The sequence below is a fragment of the Varanus komodoensis genome, unplaced genomic scaffold (assembly GCF_004798865.1).
Source record: "Varanus komodoensis strain SLA01 unplaced genomic scaffold, ASM479886v1 scaffold13_3, whole genome shotgun sequence".
Lineage (NCBI taxonomy): Eukaryota > Metazoa > Chordata > Lepidosauria > Squamata > Varanidae > Varanus > Varanus komodoensis.
This window is the reverse complement of record NW_025335409.1, coordinates 7,330,401-7,355,023: the sequence shown is the minus strand read 5'-3', so window position 1 is coordinate 7,355,023 and position 24,623 is coordinate 7,330,401. Positions and strand designations below refer to the sequence as shown.

At 39.9% G+C, this 24,623-nt stretch overlaps 1 protein-coding gene across 1 annotated transcript; it reads right to left on the bottom strand.

Annotated features, from left to right (window-relative positions):
- Positions 1–1,765: 1,765 nt before the first annotated feature.
- CUNH12orf40 (chromosome unknown C12orf40 homolog) lies at positions 1,766–24,349 on the bottom strand. Its single transcript, XM_044423263.1, has 12 exons — positions 24,327–24,349; positions 22,040–22,079; positions 17,076–17,211; positions 16,112–16,244; positions 14,994–15,072; positions 14,225–14,340; positions 11,945–12,462; positions 9,313–9,379; positions 7,323–7,380; positions 3,486–3,534; positions 2,744–2,826; positions 1,766–2,368 (listed from the first exon to the last, which is right to left on the bottom strand). Exons 1-12 carry the CDS (start codon positions 24,347–24,349, stop codon positions 1,766–1,768), a joined length of 1,905 nt encoding a protein of 634 aa, XP_044279198.1.
- Positions 24,350–24,623: the final 274 nt, after the last annotated feature.

Genomic DNA, 24,623 nt, shown 5'->3' with positions numbered 1-24,623 from the left:
GAGATAGGACTGCACCCAAATACTTTGCTTACAACTGTTAGAAGCATGGGGAGAGAAAGAATTTTCTCCAGGAAAATAGCCCCTGAAGTTTTGTTTCTTCATCTACCCAGTGGTTTTTAGATTTTTCTCCATTCAGGATTGTTCCATGCTGGACTGTTCTGCAGTAGAGAGAAGCTCTAACAATGCCCCCCTATGGCCAAATCCTACTGCTCAGTGTTCTGTATGCTGGAATCCCATCTCTGGTAGCATGGCTAGCCTGCAGCATACTAAGCATAACTAACATGCTTCTGACAGGAACAAACTGCTTCACATAGATTTTCCTTCAATGTCGAAAGCCACTCTTGTATAGCCTACAATTGATTTTTTAATTGCATGTGTGAGGATGCTTGTGGTACTTTAAAATACAATTCTAATGCCAGAGAACACACCGTTTCCTTAAGGCATCAGAGCTCTTAAATCAGAAATGTGCTAACTGAAAAACCCAGCTGAAGTTCTTTCAACAGTGCTTACTGAGAGGAAGCCGGCATTGTATGTTAACCCTTTCAATAACGATCCCTTTCTTGCACTGTTTAAAGAACACCAATTAATGTCTTGACCCAAAGCATTTCTTCACAAACTGGGTTCACAGCAGGCAATCAGAAGACCAAGACGTGAAGTAAAATGGGAAACTCCATTTTGCAGCTTGTCAAGGCTGACCTACACTGATGTGATAATGTTGAGGTGAGCAAAGGATTCAACAGCCAGTAAAAGATATGGCTATATTTGAGGAGCTATATGTTAAAAGAAAGCATAAAACAAATTTTATTTCATGGATTATAAGTAACACTATAGTTACAAAAAGAAAATGAAAGGAAAAAGCTTTTGAATCTGAAATTAACATCCAAACAATATATAAGGCAAGAACTGGTGAATTAAATCAAATGGGAAGGGGAAGTCTAGGATGACAGCTACAGAAGAACATTTTTATAGCCTATTCCAACTATGTAAAAAGATCTCCGATATTCTTGTTCAAATATTTAATATGCATCATTGGTGCTAACAATGCAGGTAGAAATGCATTGGTTGGTAGAGAATCCCCCTTTCAAAGATTCTGCTCAGATGCAATGGGCCACTCCAAGATACCTTGGAACACAAACAGGCTTCATTGTGCCCCACTCCCTTCTTCCTGTGGCATGATTCTGATTCCAGGCAAGGTTCAACCCCCCTTTCAGGCATCATGAACAACTATGGTTTAATAAACCAGGAAGTGTTTGCAGCTGAGTGCACAAGGGAGAGAAGGCAGAAATGGGGTAGAGGGGCTGGCATGCTTAAGGTTGGGCATGTGCCAAAAAGAAAGTTGTGTAAGAGCAGCCAATTATACTTGAACTGGACCACTATGTAGTCTCTACTGACTTCAAACAGAAAGGGAAAGATGCAAATTTATGAACAGTTTTACATGAATATGTTCTGGTTGGTAGCATATACTAGAGAAGAAAATATTTAAATCTAGGGGGAAATAGTTGTGCAAACAGTCATCATAAAATATCTTATTTAAACCTATTGCAATCAAGAGGCACAATGGAAGACAGAACATTTTCCATTTCCTTATAATCACCATTGTTATATATGTTCAATTTCGTGTTGTACTGTTGCCAGTTAAAGTATTCCTAAGCCTATATAGTGGCTGCTGGCTGGAAAATATATCTGGTGAAAAATCAGTCAAAATTCTCATGTGTACTATACTGTCAATGAGCACACATTGACTTGACTTAAGATAGTCACATGTTTACACTTTATTTATTACTTGGATGAAATCTATTATGTCTTGGTTTATTTTGCCAGGTACTGTGGGGTGTTCTCTTTCAGGCGACAGATTCTTAGTGAACACAGAATCGCTGCTACTAGAATGGACTGCTGCTCTATCTGCTGGAATGTTCTGCCCTCCAGTGGTCTTTATCTTGCTGACTGAAGTGACAATTTCAGCACTGTGGACAGAGGATAGTTCGTTTCTACATCCACAACCCTGCATTAGATCACACTGCACGGCTGCATCAGATTTTTCCATTCCTTTAGCCCATGTCTCTGTTTGTGACCAAGCGTTGTACTTTGCCTTGAAATTAGCACATTTGTTTTCAAATGATGCATCTGGTAACTCTGTTCCAGCTTTTTGTAACATATACTTTCTTAGATTCATGGCTGGTTCTGTCAGGGGCTGAATCTCTGCTGTATCACTGGACCCATTACAAAGAATAGCAGAATACCCGCCCATCAAATGACAATTGCACTGTGACCTTGTATTTCTTGAAGCTGAAAGTGGGCTGTCATAATTTCTTGGGAAATATTCTTCCAAGAGACATGATGCTTTTCCATCCTGCTCTTCCTTTTCAGACTGTTAAAATAAATTTGTGTCAGGGTACTTGTGCATATTAAAGTCCAATGAGTTCTACCATATCGGAGCAATATTTGCTGTTCCTATAACCCTGCAAAAGGATCTAATATACTATGTGTAGCCAAGCAGAATTGAACTTCTGCAAAACAGTGCAAATATTTACCTCTTCCAATATTACTACTGGCCAATGCAATTGACTGTTTCATGTATGACATTTAACTACTATACTACTATTTTGTATTTCTTTTGAAGAGAAAAACATTTTCCTACAGAGTGAAGCCAAAATATATTCAACAAACTATTTTTCACTGAGTTCTTTTTCCCAGACAATGAATGATAAACTTCAATTTAAAGTAATATTAGCCTTCCCTTTACCTCATCAGATGTAGTACTGACATATCTGTCTGTTTGTTTTGGAGAATAACTGGGTGATTGGCTGTTTAGTTGCAATTCATCATCTGAAAAAACAAACAAACCTCAGTTTGTGAGAAGAAACACCAAGCACCAACAAATCATTCTGAAATAATGTTTACTCTTTATGTAAATAAGCATGAAACGTGTCACAACTAGGAATTGCATTAGGCTATCACATTGCATTGATTTCCCGTCAGCCAACATGGCAGTGCCAAACAAGCAGAAACTGTAGCCCTGCTTGGGCCTGAACAGAAAGCATCAACTCATGTAGGCACCATGCATGTCTCTGCAGCAGCTTACAATACATCCTGATATGCTATCCACTTGCCAAGGCCCTGCAGTCATGCTAAATCTAACATCCTGTTATGGTCATATGACGAGGTCAAAAATTTCTCTGGCTCCAAAGAAAATGGATTCCCAGACTGAACAGGAGCCACAGGGACTGAGCAGTAAAATTCTGAATACAGTTACATGGTGAAGAATTTAAAAATGGGGATCATTTAAGCTGTTTATTGCCACAATTGGTACTACAATCCCATCAACATTGAACTACATTACAACAGATCTGTAGACATTTCTATTCCCAGTTGATAAGGAACTCAAATTCAAAGTACAGAGGTATTCTGTTGTTCTTCATGATTAAATGACAATGCCCTTTTAAACACAGACAAAACAATTAAGACAATATGAATTTAGTACAAACCTCTTTGCCTTTCTTGCTTTGAATGCTGATCATAAAAATTGTAGACATCCTTTTCAAAAAAAATAAAGTTCATGTTAGTTTATAACAATGTACGAATTCATAACTTTATACCCATTTTCTTTTAGGGCCCTTTTCCTGTGTCTTTCACTGTGATCAAAAGCATGATCACAATGAAAGACATGATGATAATGGCTCACTCATAAAAATGGTCTATCCGTTCTGACATAAAATGGCTATAAGTCTTTCCTTACCCGAAGAAGGGTCTCTGAGAACCTGTCATCTCTGTAGTGAACTGGGCTAATGAATGATCATGGAGGGAATGGTCCTATGGTCCCTGGGAGAATATCCCAGGACCATAGGATTGCTGACAACATCTTTCTGAGATTGGATACAGTGTTCCAATCTTGGAAGAAGGAGTTGGCAATCAACCCCACTCACTTCCATGAAGCTGGCATGGAGAGAAGCTGCATCTCCAAGGACTTGACCCTGCAGAAAGGGAAGGAGCACGCTCAGACACCCTTCCTGAAAATATCAGTTCAGGCATAGCTCTCTGTCCTATATCTTCTGCAGTGAAGACAGAAGAAAAGTATTCATTCAGCTTTTCCACATTCACTTTATCCACCTTTAATACTTTAACTCATTATCATCCAAAAGCCTAACTGCCTCCCTAGCTGGTTTCCTGTTAAATTTTAAGAATTCTTTATTGGTCAGCTTGTACAAGTTTGTGGTCCCTTTTTTCATCTCTTAGGTGAGCCTTCACTTTTCCAGAGGAAGACTTGCACTTGGTGCTACTTGTGATAAACATTCTATCAGAGTTTCCAAGTATTTTGAAAGGATTTAAGGCTTTTGATTTCCTCTTTCAAGTTCCTTTTTAACCAGTTCTCTCATTTATAAAAATTTCTTCTTTTGAAATTAAATGTGCCTGCTCTGAACTTCCTGCCAATTTCCCACTTGAATATATATTGAATCTGATAATGGTCACTACTTCGAACTGGTTCAACAATATTTACATATTAGGGCATGGAAAACACTAGTTAGGAATAAAGCCAAGGTTGTGTTCCTTCTCATTGGTTCTAGGACACCGTGATTTAGGGCATCAAGAAACTTATGCTCTTCTTTGTGACTGGAATATACATTCATTCATCCGTTCATTCAGTGTGGCATAAAGTAGTCGCCTATTATTATACTTCCTAGTTGACATCTTGAGATAATCCTGAGCAATCTGGTCTGATAGATAATACCATGTATACGTTACTAAATTAATTTTGGAGTCTGGAATTGACACCCGTAGTGCTTCTGTCCCTTTTGTATTTTGAAGTCTATGGACACTGTGTCTTCTTTCACATACAGAACATCACCTCCTCCAGTATGCACTATATATTTGCCTATGTGTCAGGGGGCAGGTATTTTCAGTAGGTATGCTCTACATGAGCAATCTTCAAACAAGAGGCTTATCATGTTCCTATGAAATAAGGTTTATGTACAAATAAATGTATTTATAGGCCAAACATATCAGAATTCACAACATTAGCACTCCAGATTTTTATTCATCCTCTGAAGTACAGAAACATCTGTAGTGCCATAGGACTGCAGAGAGCAAAGTCTGCCTTCTTTTCAGATCCAGTGCAGAATGGCAAAAAACAACAGGCTAAACCTTCCCCTCAGCCTAGCAGGACAAAAGGATGAGCCATATTCCACTAATTACATATTCCTTCTTGGGGCATCATGATTCCCACTGAAAGCTACTAAGCAAAAATCGCCCTTTGTCTTACTAGAGCTTGCCTTACACTGATCGCTTTACTGACAGAAATATTATAGTCATGAACTGCAGAAATGGAAGGATTAGAAGCACCTGATGGTGAGGGACTACAGAAAGGTCCAGACCAAACCTAAAGTAATTGAAGCCAAAGATGTTATTACCTCCACAAATTAGACTAATTAAAAAAATCATCTAATCATTTTGACTTTGCTGGAGCTAGAAAACCAAGGTAACTCAAGAAAAGCTGGACTTTTGTACTTTCATAAATTAAACTAATTAAGAACTGCTGATCATTTTGATTTTGCTGGAGCTGGAAAACCAAAAGTGATCAATAGCATGGGAAATCTGATCTTTATTTTGCTTACTTCTCCCCATATACCTACTCCAGACTTTCAGAGAATTCACCAACAAAGTTAATACTCTTTCAAGACCATATTTACAGTGTTAAAGTTGAAGTTGTTGATATGAACTTTGTGGCCAATACAAAATTTTACACAGTAGAATAAATTGTGAATAAACACATCTACGTATACCTCTTCAACAGCTCAGTTTCTGACAAGAAAACAAAAGGGCAGGAGTGAGGAATGAGTAGCCTTCCAGATTGTGTTGGACTGAAATACCATCAGCACTAGCCAGTGAAGAGAGTGAAGAGAGTTTCAGAGAACTGAAGTATTATATTAAGGTGTGCAGTTCTGTCCTAATGATCCATGGTGTAGATTGTGTTGGATTCTAACAACATCCTGTGTGAGAAAAGGAATGTTCTGTACCTGTCCTACACCCTGCATAGAAAAGGATTCCTTCCACAGATTTTCTACACAGAGGGCACCCACCCAAAGCCTAAGCCTGTTATTTTTGAGGCCCAAGATGAAGGTAGGCCACAGCCTCCTACTAACAGTAAAGGTTTCTGAACTGTCATGCTCTTCTAAGGAATGTCATTAACTAGAAACTTTTTTGGAAATTTTCTCTTAAGAAAATACCACCCTAGTAGATTGCTTTCTACTAGGTGCAATCTGCTGACAACCACTCAAGCAATTTAGAAATTATCAAGCCTCAACAAAGCTCATCAAACGAGTCCTCTTTTTTTCACACAGTATCTGCTTAAGATTGCTTCAGACAGTTCTATGCTTGTCTCATGCCATATTTCAGTACAAGAAGGCAAACAGAAGGAAATAATGTTATGTCTATTATATATTTTCAGATCATAAGCAGCACTGAAAATATACTAAATTGGATTGAAGCTGCTTCACGTTAGAAACAAGTATTTATTTATTTATTTATTTATTTATTTATTTATTTATTTATTTATTTATAAAGCTTCTATGCCACCCCATTCGCCGAAGCCTCGGGGCGGCTCACAACAATAAATAAATTATAACAATATAAAAACAATATAATTGGAGACGTCCTGGCCAAAGATGTAAAACAAATAAATAATATTAGCAATTAAAATGACGTTTAAATAAAAAGGTCTTCGCCTGGCGCTGAAAAACAAATAACAACGGCGCAAGGCGGACCTCTCTGGGGAGCGCATTCCATAGATTGGGCGCCACCGCAGAGAAAGCCCTCCTCTGAGTACTTACCCTCCTAATATCCTTCACGGAGGGTTCCTGGAGAAGGGTCTCTCCCGCTGATCTCAAGGGGCAGGCGGGCACATATGGACGTAAGAGCTCCTTTAGGTAACCAGGACCCAAGCCATTAAGGGCTTTATAGGTCATACCCAACACCTTGAATTGGGCCCGGACTTCAATGGGGAGCCAGTGAAGCTGACGGAGAACTGGAGTCATGTGAACATAACATCCAGTCCCCGTCAGCAGCCTGGCAGCTCTATTCTGAACCAATTGAAGTATCCGGACCGTCTTCAAGGGCAGCCCCACGTAGAGCGCGTTACAGAAATCAAGGCGGGAAGTCACCAACACGTGTGTCACTGTCACCAGGCAGTCGTTCTCCAGGTAGGGACGCAGCTGATGGACCAGCCGAAGCTGAAAGAAAGCGCTCCTCGCCACCACTGTCACCTGAGCTTCCAGTGAAAGCTCTGGGTCGAGGAACATTCCTAAATACAGACAATATAATATGTTTACCTCTTCCAGTTCAAAGATCTGCAAGTGATTTAGATTTGGTTCTGCTCGTCCACACTTCCTGCAGAAAAATACAGAAAAGAAAAAAGTAACTTTCATTGCAATTTCACCTGACCAAATGAAAACTAATATTGCTTCTATACCTTTTTGAATAGTGGATACCTAACACTAGGTACCTTAACTTAAGCATCTGTTCTATTCTCAACTGTAACAATTAACCTTGAAGGAATAAGACACTTGCTAGCATAAATTGGTGATGGAACAGATCTAGAGACTACTGAAATTCAGAGATAAATAATGGAAGCATAAATCTGTGACATCAAATATATTTGCTTACAAAACCCAAGTAAATTCTCCTTTTTCATGTTCAAGAGCACTTCTGAAAACTGTTGCTTTTGATATGAAGAAAACAAAGGATTATATCTTTTAACTGGTCACACTAGAAGACTTCATAGTGATAATGCCACTCTGGACCTTAATATGATCTGCATATATACCAGCTGGACATATAATGGCTACTATGTAATATTTCAGATTAGTGCAGACCTCCCTGGGAGATTGCACAATGGCTGCTTAGTTGCCCTGGGAAACTCCATCGGTCAATATAGACATACACCCATTACATCTTTTTTACATAGGAGGTATCACTGCTGTCATTGATCTTCCTTCTTACCTTAATCAATTACCTATGGTATGCAAACTGAGAATTGTTGATAAAGAAACTACCTGTATAACACTTTGATTAGATCATCAATTTAAGCCTTTAATTGTGGCATAAGCAAACAACCATTCTAAAGATCTAATACCACACAGGGTTGTTGCCATGGCTTGTCATGTCATCCACACTTGGGCAGCAGGTGTTGTCTGAAGAACAGACAACCTTCAGACAACCTTACAATGGACCAGGAGTTATTTGAGGGTTGTTTAACTATCAGACAACCCCTGAAACCCGGGTTTGGGCAACATGAAAAATCATGGCAATCTGCTGGTGCTGTGGTGGATATCCAGAATGGCCAACAGCATGCACCATTACTTAAATAAGCCATGGTGAGCTGCAATGATAATAGAAACCAGCCTGCTGATAGTCAGACCGGGAGTGAAGTCATGTTCACATCCCACTCAGTCATGAAGCTCACTGATTGACTTTGAGCCAATCATTCTCTCTCCCAAGCATATTCCACAGAACACTTGGGAGATAAAATTATGTGTGTGTTGAGCTTCTTGTCTGGTCAAGGTGTTAGTTTCCATGCTGAAGAATGCAAGATACAATTTCCAGAATGTTCCAGCTGAACTATGGGGATCCATATGCATGCATTAATTTAATACATGAGTATGTATGGCCTTTTGTTTTGAACCCTGGTGGCATTTTCTTTATCACTTTCTTATATTTTTATTCATTACTTTTAGTATAAAATTAATAGCCTTACAGAACAATCTTATGGCTCCTGGACAGCATCTACAATGCCGCAGAATTGATCAAACCCCCAGGTATGAGGTCAGAAAATTAGTCCAGTCTTGTACTTGAACTACATTCAGCTATTCCCCCCCCCCCAAAACACACACACACACAAACATACTGTATATGTCTGGAGCTGAAAGCCCCACACCAGCTGTGTCTCCCAGGTTGTAAAGTGACCTCAGAGAAGGGCTCTGGGGGGTAAGGAAGGAAGGAGACCAGTACCACCAAGATACAATGTATCGTGATGGTGCCTCAGCCTCATTGTCTAAGGTGTTGCATTTAGAGGACAATAATTAAGCACCTAAGTGCAAGCACAACAGGATGAGTATGGAAGCAAGCTTCATCTTTGTACTCTTTCTGCTCTGCATAGGATGCCCGTAATTCTCTGAAGTGAGAGGACTGTATTGCTCCATCATATATTCTTTCACAAGATAAATTAAATGTATATTTTTGCTAAGCATGGTAGATTTGTACATGGTAGGTACCCTCTATAATACATTTTTAACAAATAAGCAAGATGCTTTTAAGACTCACCTTGTCTCTAAGCAATTCTGTACAGTGTCTGCTACTTGAGTATCTTTCTTTTGGTTTTCAAATCTTCCTAACAAAGAATTAAAATATAACTTTTCATGAAAGCAAATGTTATAAAATTAATTTATTAAAACTAGTGAAAATGTATTTTAAGTGTGGAAACTCTGATCATGGAAAATATCCTACTTCTGGAACACCCTGGATGATAGCCAATAAACAGACTAAATCTAGACTAGGTGGAGGTACTGTTGGTAGGTGGTTCTTCTGTTGAGTTGGGAAATATGCAACCTGATCTGGACAGGGTTGCACTCCCCCTGAAGGACAGGGTTCATAGTCTGGGGATGTTTCTAGAATCCGAATTATCACTGGAGTCACAGGTGGACTTAGTGACTAGGAGCACCTTCTATAGGCTTAGGCTGATTTACCAGTTATGACTCTATCTGGCAGAGGGTCAGGCAGAGTCTAGCAGCAGTATCTATACTCTGGTAGCCTCTTCTTTGGAGTATTGTAGTGTGCTCTACTTGAGGCCCTTCTCGTTGCCACCATCTGAGTCTCCTTTGTAGGTGACACTCAGAGGTAGACTCCAGAACTTGATTGTAATGCCTGGGTAGATGAAGGTATTCTGTCAGGTACCATGTCCTGGGAAAGGTATTCTGTCAGGTACCATGTCCCAAGTGATGAATTTATTTATTTATTAAATGCAGTATATGAATCTAATAAATAAATAAATTCATCACTTGGGACATGGTACCTGACAGAATTCTTCTTTTCCCAACCTTCTTTTCTTTTTTTTAAAGAACTCAAAGTGACTTGCAGCATTCTCCTCCTCCAGCTCTCAATCTTATCCTCACAACAACCCTGTAAGGTAAGTTGGGCTGAAAGTCTGTGATTGGCCCAAAGTTGCCCAGTTGACTCCATGGCTGAGCAGGGACTAGAACCCAGATTGTCACAGTCCCAGCCCCATGCTCTTAACCACTACATCACCCTGACTCTCAGTGAAGGAGTTTATGGGTCAAAACCAGCACCTTGGATTGGGCTCGAAAGCAATGAGGCAGCCTGTGCAAGTGGTCCAGAATTGGTTTTATGTGATCAGGAAATCTGATCCCTGTTACTAATCTGGCTGCTGTGCTTTGCACAAGCTGCAGCTTCCAAACGTTCTCCAAGGGGAGGCTCATGTGTTGCAGTTTATCGATGACCAGAACACAGATCACTGATAGCAGGCTATCTCTGTCCAGATAAGGATGAGCCACTGGCCCCGAGTAACAAAGATAACTCAGGAAGCACTCCTGAGCTACAAACCTACTCCTGCAGGGAGAGTGCAACACCATCTGAATTCCTTCCATCCAATGAGAAGAACCACCCACTAATAGCATCTCAGTCTTGTCTGGACATAGCTTCAGTTTGTTATCCCTCATCCAGTCCATTGTTGCGGCAAGGCACTGGTTTAGCACATACATAGCCTCACCTGCTGAAGATGAAAAGGAGAGACAGAGCTGTGTGGCATCAACATATTGATGACAATGCACTCCAAAACACCAGATAATCTCAGTCAGCAGTTTCATGTACATGTTAAACAACATGGGGGACAAGACTGACCCCTGAGAAAACTCATACTGGAGATTTCAAGGAACAGAGCAATATCCCCAAGTACCACCTTTTGAAGTCTACTCTCTAAGCAGAAGTACGACCACTGCAATGAAGTGCCTTTTACATAGTCACCCCGGAAGAATACCATGGTTGATCGTGTTGAAAGCTGCTGAGAAGTCCAGGAATACCAACAGGGTTGCACTTCTCTTTCCTAGCACAGATCATCATGGAGGGTGACCAAAGCTGTTTCCATGCCAAAACCAGGCCTGAACCCCAACTGAAATGGTTCCAGATAAACAATCTCATCCAAGAGTGTGCAGAGTTGGTTGACTACCACCAACTCAACAATCTTCCCCAGGTAGGGGATATTTGCTACCAGTTTAAAATACTTGAGTTCTTCTGGGTCCAAGGAGGGTTTTTTCAGGAGTTGTCTCACCACCACTTGTTTCAGGTGGTCAAGACCACTCCTTCTTGTAGAGAAGCATTAATCACCTCTCTGGCCTAGCTGGCTGTTCCCTCCCTACTGGTTTTTATTAGCTAAAAGGATCCAGTACAGATGTCGCCACATGAATATATCCAAGAACCTTGTTGACCTCCTCAAGCTGTACTAATTGCAACTCATTCAAAACAACTAGAGCAGAGATATAACTCCCAGGATCAGATATAGCAAATGATAGCATTCCCTGGGGCTCACATATCCATAATGGCCACCAGCATACACCACAGCTCCTCACTGCTAAATTAATTCATAATGGACTGTCATTTCCTGAGAACTGCCCCCCATGAAAAAGAAACAGCAACAGCAATGCCTATGAGAGAATATTAGCCCTAGTGGTGGATAGCACGGACTCTACCAGCAAGGATCATTTGGAGTGTGGAACACATATCTGTTTGTTCCACAAGGGGTCCTTGCAATGTACAGGCCCTCTTTCTAATCACGTAAATCATCTGTATTTAGAAAAGACATATTTCTTATTATATCATAGCACTCCTTAAATCATGAGAAGCCTTCCATGATGTAATTGTTTCATTTATCAGAGGCATTTACCTGTGTTTTCAAAGGCTGTAGTGTTCTGTGGCTGGTCAGAAAATATTACAGGATTTCTTTCTTGAATATAGCTATTTTTAAATTGATTCTTGCTGCATTCTTGGTCAATTGCATGTAACCTTTGGCTGTTAGGGAAGAAAATTTGTTCTGGAGCTGTAAAAATACCTTTGAGGTCTCTCTCAGCAGAAGAGCTTTGAATGGGACTTGTTATTTGATGCATTTCTTTTTCACCAAAAGGGCTATGTATGTTGCATATTTGATTTCTATCACCTGAATCTGTGAAAAGCTGGTCAATAATGTTTCTGTTAACTAAAGGATGGTAAGCAGAAGCAGAAGTAGTCAGATAGTGCTGATTCATTTCTTCAAACAAAGACACAATGGGCTGGAAGTTTTCACTTTGTGTAGTCTTCAGTGTGTCTTTCACAATTCCAAACAATCCTTCTTCACTGTGACTGCTTCCAAAATCTGTAACAGCAGTGACTTTGGGAGACTTGCCAAATATATCCCTATATTCTGGACTTGGAGAGGCAGGAAAAGTTGACCATTTAAATAGCTAGGCAAAATGAATGGTTCACACATCACATTACCAACATTAATGTTTATTTTAAACATTCCATCTGCATGAAATATCTTCCTCCCTAGAACTCAGGAATTGCTCAGGTTGGAGAGTCAGAAACAGTTGGTTCCTGTGGTAGTCTTTCTCAAATTCGTACAGGGCTCATTATATTATTCAAGAGACTGTGACTAACCAGTTTAGCCACTGTATGTCACTGCTGCTCCACTGCAGTAAACTAGGCAGTAGTAGAGAAGCAAGGACATATAGTACTTTTACTTATAAAGCACTGGGAAACATCAGTAACATGGGGTATCTAAGCATCCATCATTTCAGATAATTTTGAAACCATATTCTGATCCAGGTGCACTCTTAGTATCATGCCAAACTGTACCAGCATTTTAATTATTATTAAAAATAACTCTGTGACTTCAGAGATCCATATAAGCCTGTAATTTTATGGGTTAATTGGAATGATGTATATCAGTAATCTAACTAAATTATAGGCTTTAATTTAAAAGAGTAATCTGATCTGCACCTGTACCTCCCGTTACCCGCTGCTTGCGCACTGATCGGCCGTGGCGCGCCCAGGACTGCGCTCCGTGGCCCTGGGCGCCTGGAGGCCTTCCCGCCTGCCGCCCTTCTGGAAACAGCCGTGCTGCTGGCAGAACCCACCTGGGCAAGGGACAGCCGCGCATCGATTGTACATAAACCTGAAGCTCTCCATAAAGTTCCAGGCAACGGATGAAGCAGGTCGCAGCCGGCAAAGTGTGTGCCAGGATGAATGCTGAGACTCTGGGGGCAAAGGAGCCCTGGCTGTCCTTGTTGCCACCCACTTCAGTGGGTTCTTAATGCCAAGGGTTTTTTGGTTCTATTTAATTGTGTTAATTTATTCACAGATTTATTATTGCTATTAGTCTTTTGCAGTTGAGAGTTCTATCGTGTTTTGTATTGTTTTATGTTTGGATTTTAACATGTTGTAAGCCACCCAGAGAGCCTATGGCTAGTGGGGCAGCATATAAATTGAAATTGAATTGAATTGAAATTGAATAAAGCTAATTCTTAAACTAAGCATGTTTGACTTATCTAAGATCATATTCAAGCAGGATTTTTACAATTTACATGTTTATAAATAAAACTGAAGCATCTTGCAGATGTCTGCCACCATGCAAAGTGAGAGGATCAAAATCGTGCATATCTGTTCTGCTATTTAGTCCCTGATTTGTCTGCTTGAGTCCCAGTGATCTGGCAGTCAACCATCATGTTTGCAAATGAACCAAAGTATATAAAACAATATGTGTCTAAACCCCAGACATGCAACTGTGTACCACGAAGTCAGAACATACAGATCTGGCAGCTGCAGACTATGTGCAACAAGCTCTATGAGCAAAGCTCACTATGCAAATTTAACAATCCATCATGTAATCTAGAACTGTAGTGGTCTGCTGGGGAGGGTGGCAGATGGGTCAGTGAAAACCTGATCAACTCACCATGTCTAAGAAGGGCTTTAGAAATGCCGTATTATGTTTTAAATATAAAAATAATTGTTACATTTGAATTTCAAGGCTCCAAAAAAATTTTTGTATGGCAAGTACACACATTGAAGTACAGTAATATTTAATGCAAGTTTTAACTTCAAAGACAAACAAAAGTTATATTTGTCCATTGTATTTTTAAGCGGGGGGAAAACATGTCTAATTTAATTGATATGTAAAGTCTGTGCCTACCTATTCAACTGCTGGAAATACTGACCAGTTGGTACATCTACGTCTGGGTCATTGAAATCCCTTTTCCTGTATGCTGCCTTAGAAATCCAAGCATCTTCAGATTTAATATTCGGTATCTGTGATGAGTGTAGCCACTGTCAACACATTATAGAAACACTTTTTCTATAGTGCTCTTAGACATTTGCTCAACCTCTTCAACCCTGGATAACCTCAGTAACATGAGCCAGTATCCAACACAGCCACTATGCTTCCACTGCCTTTGTGCCCGTAGCACAAGAGGAACAAGCACTTCCAAAAGAAATCACAGAAATCAAAGGAATTGGACATTTCTACTCTTTCTAGTTTTTGTGCTCTTTTCCCCTTCAGCTAGCAGCAGGCCCTGCTAGAATGCAAGCAGTATTGGATGCTTCCCATGGATACAATTTTACTCATGGGCAATGCCGTGAATGGAATCAACAGATCTTTCACCTCAGTGGACCTTCTAGTAGCGTATACTGATTTGGCATACTTCAAAATCAGTCATGTATGTGTTTATGAATGCCGTTTCAAATAATATTTGATGCTTATGTGATCATAAATCACCTTTGGCACTACCTTGGGAAAGGCAACTGATAATACTACACAATAAATGAAAATCATCATGACACAAACTTTTACTGTACAAGTTTACGTGGGAAAAGCCATTTCATAAATGTGAAATATTATGCTATAGTTAGCATAGCACTACCAATGACACAATTTAGCACAATGAAAAAAAGATTAAGAGTACTATAAAGTTTACTTGAGACTGAAAGTTCTTTTTTTCTGAGAGGTATTTTCTTCTATTTTCTAATATTTCTTCTTGTACCCTATTAAAAAAACAGGAAATGAGAAAAAAAAAGAATCTGGCATACTTTCAAATCTATTCATGATTTGATTTTTTTTTACTTTTATAAGATTTGATATGGGTATGATATTAAAGGCAGCAAGAAATTGATTTCCGAAAAATCAAAACTCTCACAGTGCACTTATATGTATATCTATTCAAAAGTAAGTGGCAGTGCCTTAGGCTTCAGTCCTATACACACTTACCAAGGGATAAATCCAACTGGGACTTGCTTCTAGTAAACATGCATAGGATTATGTTAGTGGAAAATTCCCTAGAGATTGCTGTGCTTAATTTTTTCTCAGAAAAAATAAAGAGACCTATGGTATCCTCAAAATTAACATATATTTGACGGAATGAGCTTTAATAGACCAGACCCAACTATGATGAATTCAGTGGTCACTTAACTGACTAGAGATGTAGCCTGAGTACTGGGAGAGAAAGGGAAAATGTCCTTTCATAAGTAAAGCCAAAAGATCAAGCAATGCAAAAGACAGAATAATGTACTATCATCACCATCACCACCACCACCACCACCATCTAATATTAATATGAGAAGGCATTTCATGTTATTATGCAAAGCATAAATGAATATCGGATCCAAACTCTTCAGCATAAAAAACCCGAATCTAGGCTGGTCAGGGAACAGGACAATTAAAATATTCATTTATAATTATCCATATTATTTATTTATAGAGTTTTATTTTATTTTTGAGAGCCAGTGTGGTGCAGTGGTGAAGAGCATGGGACTGGGACTCAGGCAACCTGGGTTCGAGTCCCCGCTCAGCCATGGAGCCCACTGGGTGACTTTGGGCCAGTCACAGACTCTCAGCCCAACCTGCCTCACAGGGTTGTTGTTGTGGGGATAAGGAGGAGGAGGAGAATGATGTAAGCTGCCTTGAGCCCTTTGTAGGCAAAAGGCAGGATATAAATCGAAAAATAAAATAAAAAATAAATCGAAAATAAACTAAAATTACAGGATTTTATTGAAATGTAAAGGATAGCTATAACTGCACAAGTACCTGTGCTGGATATCATCTAAGAGTGGTTCAGGTGGTCTGTGTTCTGGTGAGTTAGGAAGTTCTACATTGTGCCTTCTCAAAGGAATTTTTACTCCTCTGTTAATATCCACTTGAACTGGCTTTTGAATACTGCCTATAATAAAAACAAAAGATTAGCAGCCCTTTCAGTGGGTTGAACTAGGCAGCTAACATTTAAGTAAGCTTACAGGATCAAAACCATTTAATTAGCATATATGTTAAAAGGTTGTATGTGTAACTGTTTCAATAGCCCTCAATAGCTAAAACTCTCTGGACAGTTAATTTACCCAATATTTTAAGGATTAATTATTTTATCATATAACTATAATTATTTTATTGTATATTTGTTATATTATATTCATATTTTAATCTGCTATTCTGCTCTGCTTGTAAGCCATCTTGAAAGCTGCTTGGATAAAGTTGGGTTAGAGTTTTTAAATAAATAATAAAAATTAAAACCTAGGCAGTGAAAGCCTATGGCTGCTAGACACATGCTCTGTGGTTGGATCTAGGACTCTAAACTTCGAGCGGCATCCACCTTCTTTTGCAGCTAGTACTAAAAGAACCATGCTGGCTGCTTCTTTGACACTGGAAACATAGTCTTGGGGAAGAGATTGAGTACACAAGGAGGAAGGTGGGCTGTGGAGGGAACTCCTGGAATACAAGGTCTCCTGGAAGCACCTCAGCCCCCTTGCCTCCTACTCCTAAGTGTAACACTTATATAGCCTGAATCTGCTGTCTAGGTGTTTTTCAGGGGAACCCAAACTTTGCACTCATCCTGCCCTACATAGAAAGCCTGTAACTCTCCAAGTTGGGAGGGTTTCAGGCATCCAGACTATATTGCCTCCTAAAATACAACTTAGTAAATAAAATATAAAACCTTTTAAAAGTCTTATAACAAATACTTTTTAATGGCAAAACTTGTCAAATTGGCTATTAAACTCACCAGTATATTTTTTCTTGGTAGATATTTGGTTGACAACATACAAATTGAGCAGGTCTAAGCTGACAGCTGAGTTTTGAAAGGGAGACTCCCTCAACATCTTCATCTTGGACTTAAGCCTTTTTTTTTCAAAGAAGTCCTATTACATTGAGATAAATGGGTGAATACTATAATGATTTAGATTTTCATGATATATAAGCAAGGCATTACTTATATTCCACCTTATCTTAAGGCTCAGAGTGGCTAGAAAGTTATGACCCTTAAGGTATTTTCCTTTAGTAATTACACAAAGGCCTCAAAATAGCTGGAGGCCTCCAGAGCAAAAAAGAACTGTTGGCAGCTCTGGAAAAATTTGGTCCAGAAGTGCAGTGAAGTTGCCTTACTTCCTGTAGCCCCAGAGAAAGTGACAAGGACACATGCAGATGTCAGTCATCTAGATCAGTAGTTTTCAACCACCGGTCCACTGACTGTCGTTGGCCTGCGGGAGATTTCCTGCTGGCTTGTGTGGCGGCTGCATCCCACTCACTGAAGACCTGCATGGGGGCTGTCTGTGCTCTACTACCTCTTCCTTGGTTGGCACTGTGTTTGTGGAAGTGTGCCAGTGCCATGGGGAGAGGGGGCAGGTATGGGAAAGATGGCTCAGTGGGAGCTGGCTGGGAGCCATGATGCACCAATATTGGTATTTTGTTCTTTGTTGGCATTTTTTGTTTCTCACTTTCTGGTTGTTTTGGAGAATTTTCATTTTTTTGGTATTGTGTTTGGAAACGAATACACAGAATACTGTATTATGTGTATGGTGCTTTTTGTTTCTGTCTCAGCGGTTCCTGAGGTGGTTTTTCTGGTTTTACAGCTGTGGTAAGGTTGAAAACCACTGTTCTAGATAGTGGGTAGGGCTACATATCACAGATGGCCTTCTTGTTTGCATTTTTATACCTCTTCATTATCAACAAACTATAGATTTTAGTCCTAATATACAAAGTTGGTAACATTTACATTGCAGAGGAAAAGTATTTATACTTCTTGTATTAAACCAAATAAATCTATTCCATAGAATGGTGAAACCCCTTAGCCTTCCCTTATTAAAATTATCAGTAAAAAGTCTTGATATAAAATAAGTCTAAAGTTACCATTTTAAAAGGAGCTGAGAGTTCATGAAAAACAACAATTATGCATACAAGACTAATGTCCTAGTGCTTTTTCTTTTACTATATTCATAGTGACCAAAACAAAACTACCCATCCATTATCACTTAAAACCATCGATAATGCATATTTGTAATTATCTAATAGTCACAAATGTTCAATCCCTCCAAATTGTAGAATAAAGCTTCTTATTAAATTCATATTACCAATGCTGAATAGAATTAAAAACATGAGATATAAGGTGATTTTATCAATGGGACTATTGCTGCATAGTTTGTACAAAGAGTTGCAAAATATTTGTAAAAGGAGAGTTTGTACAAAGTTGGAACATGTTCCCATCTGTTTTACTGCATCGTAAAGTATTATTTAACAAATAATATCGTAAAAACTAATATTTCAATACTATCTGGTGCTTCTAATTTAAGTTTGGTTAAAATAATTGCAAATAGATGATAGATAGGTAGCTATCCCATAACGTATTACTATACAAAATATTTGTATAGTAATATAGAACATGAAAAAACATACCAGGACCCATAGACTACACAGAATAGGTTCTGTTCAAGGAACCATAACAGCTGCTATGGTTGTTGCACAAAAGCTTGCACACGAGTTTGTGCACAAGCTCACACAGATACAAGGTAGGTTCTATAGTAATTTATTTATTTATTTTCCAATTTATATCCTGCCTTTTTCCTACAAAGGGCCCAAGGCAGCTTACATCTCCTCCTCCATCTTATTCCCACAACAACTCTGTGAAGTAGGTGGGCTGAGAGTCTGTGACTGGCCCAAAGTCACCCAGTTGGCTCCATGGCTGAGCAGGAACTAGAACCTAGATCGTCTGAGTCCCAGTCCCATGCTCTTAACCACTACATCACACTTCCCCTCCTGCTGGGGAAGGTAATTCTCCTTCTGCCTGAAAATCTAACAATAACTTTGGATTCAGTTTGATTTTTCTCATACGACACTCTAATACTGGCTGCTCTATTACAGAATGTAAAAACTGGCCCTCTATCAACAAAAAACACATTCTGCTTCTTGTTGTTGTTAGTTGCGAAGTCGTGTCCGACCCATCGCGACCCCATGGACAACATTCCTCCAGGCCTTCCTGTCCTCCACCATCTCCCGGAGTCCACCCAAGCTCACACCAACTGCTTCAGTGACTCCATCTAGCCACCTGATCCTCTGCCGTCCCCTTCTTCTTTTGCCATCAATTGTTCCCAACATTAGGCTCTTCAGGGAGTCCTTCCGTCTCATTAGGTGGCCAAAGTATTTGAGTTTCATCTTCAGTATCTGGCCTTCTAAAGAGCAGTCAGGGTTGATCTCCTCTAGGACTGACCGGTTTGATTGCCTTGTGGTCCAAGGGACTCGTGGGAGTCTCCGCCAGCACCACAATTCAAAGGCCTTCAATCCTTTTGCGCTCAGCCTTCCTTATGGTTCAGCTTTCACAGTCATACATTGCAACTGGGAAAACCATAGCCTTGACTATACGCACTTTTGTTGGCAGGGTGATGTCCCTGCTTTTTAGTATGCTGTCTAGATTTGCCATAGCTTTCCTCCCCGGGAGCAAGCATTTTTTAATTTCTTGGCTGCAGTCCCCGTCTGTGGCGACTGTGGAGCCCAGGAAAATAAAATCTGTCACTACCTCCATTTCTTCACCATCTATTTGCCAGGAAGTGAGAGGACCGGATGCCATGATCTTAGTTTTCTTGATGTTGAGTTTCAAGCCAACTATTTAAGCACTTTCCTCCTTCACCCGCATCAAGAGGCTCTTTAGTTCCTCTTCACTTTCTGCCATTAGAGTGGTATCATCTGCATATCTGAGGTTGTTAATATTTCTCCCAGCAATCTTAATTCCAGCTAGTGATTCATCCAGCCCCGCTTTTCTCATGATGTGCTCTGCATATAAGTTAAATAGGCAGGGCGACAGTATACAGCCTTGCTGAACTCCTTTCTCAATTCCGTGTCCAGTTCTCACTGTTGCTTCTTGACCCACATATAGGTTTCTCAAGAGACAAATAAGGTGGTCTGGCACTCCCATCTCTTTAAGAACTTGCCACAGTTTGTTGTGATCCACACAATCAAAGGCTTTAGCATAGTCAATGAAGCAGAAGTAGATGTTTTTCTGGAACTCCCTAGCTTTCTCCATGATCCAGCGTATGTTGGCAATTTGATCTCTAGTTCCTCTCCCTCTTCATAATCCTTCCTGTATTTCTGGCAGTTCTCAGTCCACATACTGCTGGAGCCTAGCTTGTAGGATTTTGAGCATAACTTTGCTAGCATGTGAAATGAGTGCAATGGTGCGGTAGTTTGAACATTCTTTGGCATTGCCCTTCTTTGGGATCGGAATGTAAACTGACCTTTTCCAATCATTTAGATCCAACCCACTGTGCATTGCTTTTGCATAGAATGACTATAATTTGCACCTCATGTTCATTAAAATTAAGGATAGCAAACTACATAAGGGCATGCTGAATTTATCCCACATTATTAATTATTATTATTTTAGCACAGTTAATTAACTTCCTCCCTTGAGAGTGATCCATCAGAGCTTTCTGACTTCTAAACATAAAACTCATGAGTTGAATCTGGACATTGAGCTGTGACTATAACCATAATGTCTAGTAACTTTTTAAAAATAGAAAACATCATGATGCCCATGCTTCTAGCAGGCATCTGGGGCTGTTGTGCCCTAAATATAATGAATAATAGCATTTGTTTTCTTTTACAAGCTATTCTCCCTGCACCTTGCAATTCAAGTTTTTTGCTGTTGTTCCTGGTCATTCTTCTGTTTGGCTTGCATCTTGATTTCTGTCAAAGTGACACTTCACTCAATTGAGATGTAGAATACTGCCCTACTCCTACCTAAATAGAAAATAAAGATGAAAGGTGCACTCTTACAGTTGCTAGATGGCCATTAGATTATTCAGGGTTTCAGTTCCAACTTCCAACTCACTCCATCCTCTCATGCAATATGGAAAGAACAATGCCAAATGTGACCTCAGAAACAGTTTTGTGGACAGGGAGGGTGCAGGGATAAGACAGACTCCACAAGCATATGAAGTGTCTCAGCCTTCTCTCTTCATGCTCTTGCACAAAGTAAAACTTTGATGAAGTTAGGTGACCTTTGCCTCTGCACTGCTTTTGCCCTCCATAGGATGCCTGCAATCCTCCAAATTCAGATTGCAGTGCCGTGTGTGCGCATATTTCCCAGATATATCCTGCTCTTACTTGGGGCTTTCAATGGTCTCTTGTCCAAAACACTGCTCAGCCCACTCTTGCTTAGATCAGCATCAGATTCTCTCAGACTATTAATTGAGCATTTTCTAATAGTAAAACACAGTATCTAAATTTCTAAAAGGGAAGATAATGTGAAGATCCCACCAGGAAGATAACTGACATCTGTGCCCCATCACATATACCTTTGCATAATAAAGGGTGTTCTGTCTTTACTCAGAATGACAGCAGACAAAAAAAATGAAGACAGTGCAACTGTACCATAGTTGGCACTGTCTGAGTATAACCCATAGTCTGAGTATAACCACTCATCTCTTGTGTTCTCCTGTTGTCTCTGGTGACACAGGTTTTGTAGAACTACAACACTATACAAACCCTGTAAACATAAAAGATGATGCAAGATACAAACACTGTCAATGGCTTTTTCTGGAAAAAGAAATCTCATAATTGTGCAAATACTCTGCATATGCTTTGCAGCATTTTCTTCTCTGTTACTGTTATTAGCACTAGTAATAGCAGTATTGCTGCTGCTTCTGGCAAACCCAGGCTCAAATTTCCAACTTCTAATTCAGTATAATCATTACTTACCTTCTGCTTTCTTCTTTCTTTGGTAATCATGATTCTTTTACTAGGAATTGAAACATTGACAAGAAAGGTGAATTTGTTTTTGCAGTCTATTTTTATATAAATTATTATAATCTAATATCCCAATTGCTTAGGCAGCATTTAATTATGTTCAGTGTTTTCACTGTTATTGGTGAACCTGTGCAATCAACTGAATGCATAACCTATAGCAGTGATGGTGAACCTTTTAGAGACTGAGTGCCCAAACTGCAACCCAAAACCCACTGGTATCCCAAAACTAGTATAGTCTTTCTCATATTTGAAAGCCAAACTAAATATGACAAGGGCAGTCATCTGTATTGTTTATGCTTCTGAATCCCTCCTGCCCCATTTTACAATAATGTTGCATAAATGAGGGGTGTTAAATACTACAACTTCCTCCATCTTACTACCTCATGTTCTGGTACAGTAGACATTTTGCTTAACCTTAGCTACTGTCTTCTATCCTAGAAGAGAGCCCAAGGGAGAATAACAGACCACAGTGAGTGAGGGGGGATTAAATTTGTTTCCTTTTGTACATCTTTTTTTATAAGATAGTGTCAAGACAAAATGAGTAAAAGATTTGCCATAAAATGGCTGCTAAAAGCCTGACTCTGTAAGAGCAGCTTCAGACTTAAAATGGGATTCTTTATCTGATCAGGAATCCATGTTACAAGTCTTAGTTCTCATGCACACCTTAGAAATGCTAAGTGACCTGTCCCAAAGGTCTTCTCTTTTTTGAGGGGAAGCACACCTAGGACATGCTAATGGTTTACTTGTCCTGAAGGTTCTTCTCTTTGTGTTGTCCCTATTGTTTTATTCTAATGTTCCTCTAGCATACTGTTTTCTTGATTCCCCCCCCTCCCCCCCCCCCCCCCTGTATGTAACTGAAAGCGTCTTGTACAGACTCCATCTTTGTAGTCCTTTCAGGGACTGCCTACATGCTGCATGTATTTCCTGTAAGCATTTTTTTAACTTGACAATATAAGCCCAGCTTGTGAACATGGCAGATATAAAAAAAAACTTAACATGGCTGCCTCTGTAACATTTATTTTTATTCTCACTGTGGGAAACCTGTCTGAACAATGCTACTTTGGGTGGAGAGTCATATGACTAAATACTTCCCATATAAAAACTATTTCTCACATGAAAACACATGCAGCAGAGAGGTTTTGACAGGGGCTTCTCTACATGAGGGGTTTAACCCACTGCTTACTGAGGCTTTTCCTTCCATTTTCAAAGCAAGAGAAAAAATGCATCCTTTATGCATTTTTCTAAATGCATCTTTATATTACCTACCTGCCCCCATGGTTTGTATTTCTCTTGTCTTTCTGTATATTATATTAACCAACTACAAGGTGGCATTGTGTCATATCTACAGTATAGCAGATGTGGGGGAATACACAAGCTTTTGTTTGGGCATGTTGCATTTAACATTTAATTCCAGACTTTCTGCACTCTTACACACACACACACACACACACACACACAGACTGGCATATATAGGAGATGCTCTGGAGGATGACTATGTTATAAAAGTCCTTACGAACTTCCCTAATTGAGGATTCACAAGAGCACCATAAATGTGAGTGCCTGCCTTTTTCTCACATGAGCCTGCACTTGCAGCCTGAAGAGGTAAAGTCCAGATCCAGATTTATCACCACCTGAATAAGGACTAGGCCTTACCAAAGACCAGTGTTCTGTGACCATAGTACTGGCTGAGGCCTGGAAAATTTGGATCACAGACTGAGGGGGGAAAGTCCAGCTCTCTCTGTTTCAAATCTCCTAGAACAAAGACCTGCTTTCTTATTATTTATTAAGGCATTTCTTACCCACTTTTTATTAAACAAAGTAACCCCAAAGTTGGGTTAAGCAATAAAACACCATAAATTAGTATATCATTGATTTTAAAAAGTAACAAACAGCATCTTTTAAGAGCAAGCACAATAGGCAGAAATTGAAAGAGGCTGGGCATTTTACCACCTCATGACCATGTTGGCATGAGGAGAAAGAGTGTTTTTTTCCTGTCATGGAACTATCAGCACGGGGTGGGGGGTGGGGGCAGAGCTATAAAACAAACTGTAATAATAAAATAACAGAAACGCTGCCAGGTAAGACGGTGACAGCCTAAAGTTCAAAGTATTATTCTTGTTCAGCTCTGCCTCACACCTGGTGGAGGGATCGTTTTGTAAAACCTTCTTACTGAGGGAAGCAACCTCCATGCTACTAACACGGCAGCAAGCCCTCAGGAGGCTCTTTTTGCATCACTCACCGAGAGCCACCAACCCAGTTCATTTTCTCTCTGCAGAAATTATTTTGCTCTGGTGGTTTGCTGAAGCCACCCTCGCAGGTGGGCCACAAGCAGAGGAGAAACCTCTTCTACCCAAAGAAAGGCCAAGCCACTGAGAGGAACTTTCACCAAAAGGAGGCCCCTCAAGCCACCAGAAGCCACTGTGGTACATGCCCCAATCCCACGCCCCAAGGCCTTGCTGGAGCTCTCCATAGAGGCTAGTTCAGCCATTGAATAAGTTGCAAAAAGCAAACCAACCAACGAACAAAAAGGGTGTGG